Source organism: Cydia amplana, chromosome 3 (genome assembly GCF_948474715.1).
Source record: "Cydia amplana chromosome 3, ilCydAmpl1.1, whole genome shotgun sequence".
Lineage (NCBI taxonomy): Eukaryota > Metazoa > Arthropoda > Insecta > Lepidoptera > Tortricidae > Cydia > Cydia amplana.
Genome location: NC_086071.1, coordinates 9,936,831 through 9,949,107, shown reverse-complemented (window position 1 = coordinate 9,949,107; position 12,277 = coordinate 9,936,831). Strand labels below are relative to the sequence as shown.

Genomic DNA, 12,277 nt, shown 5'->3' with positions numbered 1-12,277 from the left:
TAGCACTTGGGAGAGCAGTACCCAAGATAGAGCTGTAGCTGAACCCTGGCAGTATTTAGTGGAACTCAGGTTTGTTGCAATATAGACACACGATGGTGTAGGTGTCCAGACGGGATAGTTTTACGCTCAATTGTGTGGTGTGGACGCATTAATAAATTCAAGGATATTGGCTCGCTGACCCAACATTATGTAGGAAAGCCAGTTGGCTTCCTTACAAAAAGTACTGGGCGACCGTGTAGGATGTAACTAATAAAGCGCTTATGAAATTGTATATTACGTGTGGATGATATTGGCAATTTGATTTTGTCATCCGGACACGTTTTTAATGGACAAAGTAAAAGCGGTAACAGACAGACGTACCGGACAGCGACCGGAGTCCAATTAGTAGGTATATTTCTTTCTTGCTCTCACTTATAGCTGCGTCTTTAACGGACTTATTACATACCTACTCGATCGAACATGGAACAAGCCTCGGACTGGATCAAAGTCCGGTACGTTTAGGTAAAGTCTATTTTTTTATTCGGTAGACTGAAACGACAGTTAATAGTATGAACATGAAATGTCATTTCATACTATTAACTGTCATTTCAGTCTACCGAATAAAAAAATAGACTTTAGAAAAACTCCGCGAGCCCTTATTCTACAAAGCTCTGCTTTTTGCTAGTATGATAAAGTTTCGTTTAATAAAAAGTGTGATAACACGAATTAGATGGGTTTTTTCCTAACAAGCTTTTTTTTATTTGTTAGGTACCATGTGTGACCGGCGACACGTGTGCAGTTCACGCCTGGGAATTGTTTCGCTCGCAATCAAGCGGAGCTCGTTGCTTTTGCTATGTGAATTTGTGTAGGCGCTGACCTGAGTTTCAATTTGAGCCCACGCGCAAACACACAATGGTTGTTTGAAGGATTATATAATACGTAAGATTACATAACGGTATAATATAATTGTCCCTGATACATATTGTCTATCTAATTACTATAAACACGTAATATATGTACCTACTGAAGCTTCTTCTCTTTAAATACCTATGTAACAAATAGTCACCGCCGTCACGATCGTCACGAACATTGCGCGAAGTTTGTTCAATATTCCAAGATGTCAATTAAGATTTCAATTTGTCTAACAAAAAATAAAAAAGTAATTAGAGAGCTATCCTCGAGAAAAAATTAAGAGACAAGGATTTATTTCAAATTAACGCCTGCGGTTGTAAAGATAATAGGTCCCTGGTCCAGCCCGCGTTTATTCTACATCTGGAAAAAATACAATTGCGAAACCACGAAGGCGAGGCGAGACGAATAGTCTGTTTGTTTATCTAATTTTACTTATTTAATGATTGGGCCCTTTATAGGTTTTTTTTTATACAGTATTTATAGGTAGGTACTAATTTATTTAATTTTTAATTCTAATGTTCTTTAATGTAATTTAGTATTAGTTTTTAGTTTTAATTTAGTTTTATTTTATAGATAAGTTAGTTTATTTTTTAAAGGTTTTTTATCATACTTACAGCCAATTTTGGGTATCGCGATCTGTCAAATTTAACAATGTAAAATAAATTTGAAAGCAATATGACAGAGATAGCTAAAATCATAACTCAGCTTCGGGTAAAAAGTAGGATTTAAAAAAAATACGCACACTAAACTAGAAACGCATTTTATTTCCATTGGTAAAAAACGATACAATAATAAAAGTTTTCCGAAATCAGCAACCAGCAACCAATTAACAGTGAGTATATTAAAAGATAAGGCATATAGGTACCTATATATTTATTAACAAAAATGATTTATATTTCCTGTTTAGACATATAATCACAATTTAAAAGGCAAAGCAAATAAATAATCGAATGCATGAGAATGGTAATCATAAAATTCTAAACTTACTACTTAACTAAGTACTAATCTTATGATGAAACATTTTTGATACAGTAGTAATAGTAATAGTAGCTAGGTAGTATTAATTTTGGAGGCAGATAGCAATCTTTTTGTTTAAAACTAGTGCCTGAGCCAATTCGTCAAAGAACTCCAACAATGAACTCCTTTATGAGCACATTTATTACCTAAGAGGGATAAGGCTAGGATGATAACATGAAAATGATTACAGATACAAAAACCTTTTGCACAAGATATACCAGGGGTCACCAAATGTATTTTTCAAAGTAGAAACAGACCGCGATAGTCATTTTATTTTAAGAACCGGACCCCTAAAGAAAATTTAGTGACCCCTGAGATATACTATCATTAAGGAGTTGAATACATCCATTACATTTTTTTGAGGATCCAATATGTAGAACGATGCAAGCAATAGAAATGTTTATGACAGTATAAATTTAATGGTAAATCCTTTTATAGGGAATGCCGAGAGGTGCTTCGTGTTCTAATTCTTCTTCGTGTTTTGGTTTTGGGACGTAGGGGTTTTTACGGGGATCTGCATTTAATCTGGAAAAAAAAGAATTGAATACAATGCTGGCGTTGGAGCCGACTTTAATGTAGGTGTAGTGAGATATTTATTAAATTTTCTTGCTTATTTGATATGTTAATATTGTGAGGTCCATATCTCAAACTGCATTAAAGCTATTGTATTTAGAGATAAGCGTGTTGCATGGAAATCCATAAATTTTGACATTAAATCGAATATTTAAATAAAATGACCGGGCTAGGGGCGAAAACTGAAATTCCCAAATTGCGGGATCTTTCTCTTTTACTCCAATAAAGACATAATTAGAGTGACAGAGAAAAATGCCCGCAATTTGCGAAATTCGATTTTCACCTCAGCAGCTCGAACAAGGGTACTTTGCTACTTAAAAACAGTGAGCAAAATCGCATTTTGCTCACTGAGTGAGACAAAATGAGCAAAATGCGATTTTGCTCACTGTTTTTAAGTAGCAAAGTACCCTTATTCGATCTGCTGAGTTGAAAACTTAATTGTTGGTATATCTTAAGAAAACATGGGTGAATAGGTAAGTGATGAATAAGGAATACATTTTTCGGGTTCTCTAATATGTTCTCACTGCTGAGGTGAAAAGTTTTGTGAACTACACGAGATCAAAGTTATTTGCATCACGTGCGCTTTTGAGTCCCTTACTACGCTCAAGATTCTAAAGTAGTATAGAATCTTTCGCTTGCACGGGACTCAAAATAAGCACTCGAAGAAATATCAAACTTTGATCTCTTGTTGTACAAATAACTATTTCGCGGTTATAGCCCTGATGAACACTTTATATCAAGGCGTCAAATGAGAAAAAACAATTCCAAAAAGCCCCGAGGCCCCGAGTTATCTTATGTAGAGTCTGTGCCTAAAGAGAGGAGTCATGGAATGTATGGGGCCCATTACATACCACGACTCTTCTCTTTCCGAACACTCTACCTACACATACAGGGTCATTTTTGGATCGTTAGCCATATTGTGCGAGGTGATTAGGTAGGTCATACTGAACAACTTTTTCTATGGGCCCAACCCCGAAATCCCAAAAGAAAAATTTGGCCTTCCCATAGAAAACATCGACATCCACTCGACCAAAATCTATGAAACGGCCAAAAAAATTTTTTGTGATTTCGGAGTTGGTCCCATAGAAAAAGTTGTTCAGTATGGCCTACCTAATCACCTCGCACAACCTGGCTAACGGTCCAAAAATAACCCTGTATAATAAGTTTAAATATCCGTAAAAAAAGTATTCCATTTATCTGCAAATCTTATTGAATCAAAAATGCGTGTACGCTCACTTGTAATGTGCTATAGCCTGGCCACAGTCGACGTTGTACCACCAGTCGCAGGCAAACTTCTCTTGGTCGAAGAGTGTGCCGTTAGTGCAAAGGAAAGATGCCCCTTGGTGGCCTTCTCGCCCGTCGTGGCACACGTGGTAGGCCTGGGAAATTAGGAAACAATCATTATTATTAACTGTTAACCGATGTTGCAATGTTTGGCTTGGGCTTCAAACTTATCTGTGGTAACGCATATACTTAATAGGATAACATTTTCTTTTTCTTTTTCGATTTCAGTTTTCATTAAAGTAAACCTTCTTAGACTACCTACATCACAAATATCACAATTTCTCAATTTCTTATTCGTTAAGTAGGTACCTAAATAAACAAAATTATAAGTTCAACTTATTAAGGGGCAACAAGTCTGGGTCCAACCCTCCAATGTTCAATGTTGTTTTAAACCGTTAACTGTGCCCGGGGGCTAGGCACTTGCTGGACCTTTTGTGTCTGGGTTGTGTCCGAATGGATAATTAATCTGTGGCCCGGGGCCAGTTGCATAGGGGCATTGCAAATTGCAATACGATGCTTTGTTTGTATAAACAGGCCTAGAATTTTTAGGCGTGGTTCCAATTTAATTTGGCGCCTATGGCGAAGGAATAAAATTTAAAATTCGTCACGGAATATTATATGCCTGCGTTGGGTTTTTGAGTTTGTCTCAACCAGCGATATAAATAAATACTGGAGTCTTATGGTGGTCCCATATTGGCTGTTATATAACGTTATATACTGTAACATATACGTAATTACATATTAACGTTACTATTTTAGATGTTTCCACATCGTATATTTTAGCTTACAGTTAACCGCCAACGATCTGAGGGCGGTATGTTTGTTTGCTACAGTGATGTAACTAAATACCTAAAATTCGAAATCTATACAATTTGGTCAGTACACTTGATCGTAATTTAAAACAAATGCATCTGGCTCGATATTTACCTGACATCCAGTTTCTACATTAGCGTACATTCCAGGGTGTACAGGCACGTGTGCACAAGAGAAGCCAGTCTCGGGAACTTCATGGTAGACGGGGTAGTCTACGCCGGGGACCCCCGGCACGTTGCGCAAGTCTTGCGGCTTCTCGTGTTCGCGGAGGGGCTTGCGGTATACAGCTTGCTCATAACGGATAGGATACTGCTCGTAACTCTGGAACAAAATGTAATATTTTTAAACGTAAATTTAAGAATTGGTAGACAATCGATACTTGCAAAACATTGAATATTAGCTGATGAGTTGATGACAAGCCAAATACATTTTTGAACAACTTTGTCAGTCCTAACATAAATTTCGTTTTATTGAAGTGAAAACTTCTTTAGCGGCGCTGGGCACTTTTTGAGGTAAGTAGGGAAAAAATTATAAACTCGAGACAGCGAAGGCGATCACGTGACCGTAAGGTTTAGATGGCCACTCATTTAGATGGCATTTAAATCAATAAAGAAAAACTCAATGACATAATTCAATAAAGCTACATCTTGATGAAATCGCTAATAAAAGTGAACTCTAGTACTGGTGAATAAATCTTAAAATATCATGACCAATATATTCAGATACGAGGTCTGCAAGGTAACTTTACAATTTCTATTCGAATTTTAAACAATTAACGCTACAAATTTGAATTTCGAATTTTAAACAAGCTCACTGACCAGCAATTTCAGAACTAAAGTTTTTCAATAGAAAGGAGGGTTAATTATACATAAGTAGTGCTGCAGACATTTTGGACTAGTCATTGAGTTTTTACTTCTGTTGGCACTCCCGGAGTGCAACCCGTTGTTTTTTTTATATTTTTGCTTTTGTACACCCCACAGCAAAATTGCAGGGCCACTTTATAAATGTAGTCATACATAATATATCCATACAATTTTGCAGCTCGCTGGACATGTCACTACCAGACATCATAAATTAAATAATCGTAAATTTTGTAGGAAAGAGTCTCCTCTTTCCTAATTATGAATTCAGGTTGAACACTTTATTGTAACACAGAAGCAGACAATACGTCCAAATTAATTATTTCATCTTAAATTTTATATGTAGTTACCAGTTTAATGCAACAAGGCTGCACTAAATTGCTACAGAATTGACAATATCTGATCATTAGACACACGTGATTAAATAACTAATGTGTTAGGTACCTATGTGTATTACCTATGTCAATTGCTAAAAAGTCAGTACGAGTATGTACAAAAACTGAAGATAAATTAGGTACTTTAAGTCACTATGTATATAGATAGGTAGGTAAAAGTACTTCGAGTATGATATATTATGTATTTCGTTTTGTTCATTTTACCTTTAGGTTACCTTTAGGTAAGTACCTTTATTGTAATTGTAACAATATTATTTAATATAATAAACGAATAAAATATGAAACTTTATTTTAGATCGGTAAACATGTGGCATATGTACCTAGGTATCAAAAATTAAGAAATAACAACATTTAACCTGGCAAGATATAAATCACAAGGCGACATTGACTTACTTATATAATGGTTACGTATCACAATTAACTTTCTAGCTCATACGAACAGAACTAGTTCCATAAGAGACGTAATGAGGGTCTATCTGTAACAGCTTTATGCAACTTCGCATCGTACACGACTGTGTTGTTCTATTATTGGTGAACGTCTTTTTAACAGCCTTCAAAAAAAAAGGTTGTCAGTTTGACCCGTATGTATGTAAGGTGTATTCGGGTAATTCCGGAAATCGGGTAATCCCGAAAATCATTGTAAAATCACTCATATTCCGTTGTAGTAAGAGTCTGCTTTCGGAATTATATCCGCCACTATTCGTCATTCGGAAATACCCGAATACACCTTATGTATGTTTGTTCGCGATTATCTCGCGTTTGGCTGAACCGATTTTGATGCGGTTTTCAGAAAAGTGTTTGTTTGTGTTGTAAGTTGTAAAGTGGTTGTTTAATTAGTTTTTATTGTAATTGGATATAGGTACATAAGTGCTATGTTAATTTATAAAGTAAAATATGTAGGTATGTATTTAACAAAATTAACACATTAAAATGTCATCTGCAACAAGTACAAGTCTTAAAAAGCACATTTAATCATATGGAAAATTAGTCTTAATCTCGTACCCAATTGAAAATACGTGTAAACATTATCAGAATTTAAATAACAATTTTTTGTATAGAAATTAAATTCTGTTTAAAATAACATATGGTTTTGTATGCTTTTTTGTATTTCATTTTTATATCCATATTGTAAATTCCGAACCTAAGATGAAAAATAATTAGAAAATTAGTGCACAGTTGACAAAGTAATTTTCAAGTGGTAGTATACACATATAGGTAGCTACTAAAATACTGACTAATCATAAAAAAAATTAAGCATAAACGCGCATTTTTAATTTTCGTTAAATTTTAAATTGCGAAATTGATCCCTCTAAATAACTAGTCCTACATCCAGACAATTGCAAAACAGACCTTTCGAAAAGCCCTGCGCGCGCGCCTCACGGCCGCCCGGCGTTGCGCAAACGGCCCAGGCCCGTTTTGGAGTACTTTTCGATATATATCACAGAGGTAAAATTTATTGAAAAGATCTTGGGATATATCCATGTAAAATTCATAATACTTGCCGGAGTCTACTTTAGAACTAAGAAATGGAACGAATAATATTGTCTTTGGTTACCGCGATAGTTATTCATGAAGTAAAACTATTAAAGGGTCAATTTTCAAATAGGCATTTTTTGCTGTCCCACGGCTAAAACTCGAAGTCCATAGGACTTAAAGACTAGATATGTATATATGTATTTTCATTCAGTGTATTATAAACTATAAAAATAATGTACAACTGTACCTTCAAAATTATTTGTTTCTGACAAAATCGCATTGAAGGTCCAAAAACGGCGAAATTTGCCGTTTTTCGCGTGTCCCAGTGGCGGCATTGCCCAATTTAAAAAATCATAACTTTGGATGTAGGCAACGTATTATGAATAGCTTTATATTTTTATAAAGAGCATTTTCTAGAGAATTTATTTAGTCATTTCGATAATTTAATGCGTTATTTAAGAGAAGCCTTTTTATCGTTGTCCCGCGCGGCACTTGTTTTGTTATGACTTAAAGATACCCCCCAAAATCTTCTTTGTCTATTGAATAACGATTAAATTAACTTTACGACGCAATAGTGCGGTTCGTTGGGCGTCTATCACCATTAAGTATGCACGCGGAAACAGTTTTATTTATGTACTTAATAATCTCTTTTGATATATTTTGATACATTTGTATGGACGCTTCATATGTTGGTACACAGTCGAAATAAAAATGTGTATGTCGATCTTCAGACATCCATATCTAGCTAACTATAAAAAGTAGAGTGGTGCCTCGTACAGTATATTTTTTGTTGTTAAAAATCCTTCCTAAATCGATGATTATAAATCAAATTTTCCAAAAATAAAAAAATGCCATACAAATGTCGAAAAAATACCCTCTTCAAAAATTGACCCTAAAACGGATTATATCGTGTATATTGAATTTATTCTACATCCCGACGTGTCGAACCCTTTACAGCGTTCGTGGTCAACGGGTGACTGAGGAAAAATTATGCTGTGCAAATCTACCCACTTACAAAATAATGAACCATCAAACTATAAATTTTATTTTGTTGAGGCTTAATGTTACTGATTCGTTACGAAATTAGTAGGTATTTAATTGCATTGATACTTTATACCGCCAACACTGTCAGCACACTAAATATTTAGTACGAATGACTGTCATTAATAAAAATTAGTTGTCACAGTTAGGTATAGTTTGTAGCTTTCTAGTAGAGCCCGAAGGCTTATCCTATTGTCTATTGTTCAGTAAAACCGCACGTGCTACTTACCTGCAAAAAAGGGTCCTAATTATTCTATTTGGCACCTGAGCGCAGGCTAGTCCAACGCTCAAAAAACCAGTGTAGGTGCGCTCTCCGATAACGCGCCTTTGTTACGCATCTCGATGACACATTTTAGACTGGTTCTGTAGCGTTCGACTCGCCGGCACTCAGTAACCGAAGTACCGATTTTTTATGCAGGTGGTTGTGGCACGTGGCACGAGCGGTTTTACTTAACAATAGACAATAGGATTAGCCTTCGGGCTCTATTAGAAAGCTACAAACTATACATACTTATATTGCATTACTTTGAAGTTCAGTACCCCTAGTGTAAATTTCATTCGATAGCGTGTCGTGATGTGACGTACGCGTTTGCGTTAAGTGTCATTTTGAATGGGATTTTGAGTTTCCAAAACGTCCTGCTTGGCGCGCTGTTCAAAATCCCATACAAAATGAGACTTAATGCAAACGCGTACCACGTCACGCCAGCTTTCTTGTTAACGTCAGGTATGAAAAACGTAAATTAATATCCAGCAACGCTTAATATTAAACTTGCCCTGAGTGAGAACTCAGAAAAACTTCATGGCGGGTAAGTATTTTATTACACGCTAACAAACTTTTAATTTTCTTACTTATTACTTCAAACTTCAGAGTCTTAAATAATTAAACTAATGATTCCCGCCGTATTTGTTGATGTTTCTTTATTCGAAACTTTTAAATCCGGGTAAAAGGAATTAAAGATTATCTTAACAAGTTTTTATATAAAGGTAAAATACTTTGGCGTCCCGACGAAGCCACGTTAGTGCCGTGGAAATTAGGAAGAGCCCTGGTGTGGGACGCGACGTGCGGTGACACCCTTGCACAGTCCCACATATGACACTAAAGTATCGGTATAACAATTTTTTTTTATATTTTGTAATATAACTAGCAACATATGATACTAAAATAAAATTATTAAATGTAACTAATTATTACACAAAACAACACTAATATTTTATGCCATTGCATTGCACTCAATGAACCACTGTTTGAAAAGTAGAATCTTGGGCATTGATTTTTAAATCGTTCAAAATACGAGTAAGCATTCAAAATCAACATTTAATAGTTCACCCTACAAGCCAACAATCTCAAATTTCGCATTAACTTACTTTGCCACTCTTGTGGATAAAATGCAACTTTTTCATCCAGCTGGCGCAGTAAAAAATAGTCAAAACCTTGTTTTGTATTAGGGCTTATAAGCACTACACATTGTAAGCACTTTAATAAACAGGAGGAAATCTACAAATGATTTGTTCTAGGAAAATACCACGACAGAGTTTAAAAAGATTAAAGCAAGCTATAAGAGATCAAAATTCCAAACCACTTATAATTTATAATCATCTCTTCCGACATAAATATAAATAATGCATTCTCAAGATTCATACACTTCTAAAAACACTTCCGGTAAAATGAAAATGACTTCGGAGATCAAACAGACACTCGCTCATAATTCAATGAAAGCCTGAAAAAACCTCGTTCGAGGTGAGAATTTGTAAAATTACCCCTGAATACCAATTCTGTAGCGACTCCAAGTTTGAAACAATTTCCACTTTGAACAGCTTGATCAAAGAAATGGAACTAAAAAACAGGCCTTCTGGTACGAAATTCAGAGTAAATTCAACCAACAGTAATTTGCCTTTGAGGGCTCTGCGAGGAGAGAAAATTGCAAAAGTTAGTGCTCCCTTATGAGAAGGGAGTTATTGCTACTAGATATTTAAAGGTCGCCTGCGCATAGGGGACATATTAATGATGGGTTATGTCGGCTTAATTTTCTGGATACTCTACACACGCATACCGTGCGTATAAGGTAATAATACCCTGACTCCATTTTGCCATAGGTAGACACAGTTTGTTTTTTATTCCACTCAATAACGCTAAAGTTTACGTAAATAGAGTTAGACCAAGACAAGTCTGCGACGATTTTGATAGCACACGCAGTGCATTGGTCCAACTCTAGCTGTGCTTTTTGCCTGCATGTTACAATTTATTTTCTTGCTGTTTCACTAAATAACATGTTTGTTTTCAACTAAGTATCTATAGGAAATAGAAGCATGCCTATTATTTGTAGGTAGAGAGTTATCAATATCACCATTAAGTATATAATGAAAGCATCCTTAGAAAACCGAAACACGTGTCGTGATTAGTCTGGTGTATATAGAGGTTCATTTATCATTATTCCAAGGGTATTTACGCAATCGCAATTGGCAATACTGGCAAAAAATAAGCAGTATTGTCCCCATTGCTACCAATCAATCAAAACGTAAATAATATAGCGCAACGGGAATTCAAAGAATAAAATCTCGACAATAATGACAGTCCTATGACAATCCTGAAATCATTTTATATGCCTAAAGTTCGTAATTTTACTTTCAAATAAGTACCTACTTACTCGGTGTATCCCGACCTTAATTGCCATAACTCTGATTTAAACGGCAATTACCAAAAGTTTACTGTATGCGAATTATGAATCGCTTTTGTGAAAGTTTTTAAAATATTAGGGCCCACGTCCCTTTGTACAATAGTGGGTTTTAATTTGAAATTACCATTTAATACTTGTATAGTCGTTCGTCAGATTCTCATTATAATTCAATGTTTTTCAAACTTTTGACGGGACCCGTGACATGAGAAAAAATTTCACAACGCCCATTGGGGTGCTACCCACAGATTTAAAAACATTACTGAATTAATAAGTAGGTCAAACACATAAATACTTCAAACTCAATCCTGCACCAATTCCCTTACCAATCCGAATCCACTTACAAGTTACTTAGGCATGTGTGGACAGCCGCTTTGTGACATTACTTTTTCCAAAGTCATGCTATTGAAATTACCTATTCATTTAGTATGAAACTTCTAATTTTATTTTCGCTCGGTGGCAAAGTTTGTTTAGTTTCACCACCTTGAAACCCTCGCAGCTCCCAAAATTTATTTTTTCGAACGCAATTCTCAACACTCGTAGTAGTCGTTGTTCAATTTTGGAATCAATCGCTTGCTCGGTTATCAATATTATCAAGAGTTAAAACAACTTTGTCCACATAGGTATAAAACAAATAAGGTTTATTATATGTACCTGCAAATATGCAGCGTCCGATACGAGCCCACAGAGCAGCGCGCCGGTCAGCGCCCGCAGAACCGCCTTTCCCATTTCCCCGCACATTTTGCCTACGAGTAAGTCCTAACACTTTGCACAGCGGCCGCAGAGAGACTGGTTGACGCGCGCGCATGTAGCGACCGGCATATTTGTGGTAGGAGTGTTTGGGGGGTAATGTTAAATAAAACATGTCAAACGCCAGACACGCCCTGGAGCGGTTTTCTTTTTATAGAGATTTATATAAAAAACCGATTGATACGTGCCATGGTCTTTTCTTTACTTTTAAGATCCTATTTGTATCAGGTGCGTCTTTATTTAAATAAGTAGGTACCTAACACGGTTTATTTTAACATTTATTTGGGTTTAAATATTTTTTATTACTCATAAAGAACAAAAGTTCACTTACAATGAGCTTAAAATATAACAATTTCATGCGTGTGTTACAATTTCATCCAGCTACAGAATTTCATACTTTTAACCAAAAATATTTCAAGTCACCTTGAAAATACAACTCGATACCTTATAGGTGATAGTAACAACGCCTGCCCCATAATATGGAAATCTATTTAATACTTATTCA

The 12,277-nt window shown here is 35.6% G+C and overlaps 1 protein-coding gene across 1 annotated transcript; it reads right to left on the bottom strand.

Moving 5' to 3' along the window:
• Positions 1 to 2,319: 2,319 nt before the first annotated feature.
• LOC134662521 (uncharacterized) lies at positions 2,320 to 11,831 on the bottom strand. Its single transcript, XM_063518779.1, has 4 exons — positions 11,677 to 11,831; positions 4,693 to 4,899; positions 3,718 to 3,860; positions 2,320 to 2,433 (listed from the first exon to the last, which is right to left on the bottom strand). Exons 1-4 carry the CDS (start codon positions 11,761 to 11,763, stop codon positions 2,325 to 2,327), a joined length of 546 nt encoding a protein of 181 aa, XP_063374849.1. The 5' UTR covers positions 11,764 to 11,831; the 3' UTR covers positions 2,320 to 2,324.
• Between the last annotated feature and the right edge of the window lie 446 nt (positions 11,832 to 12,277).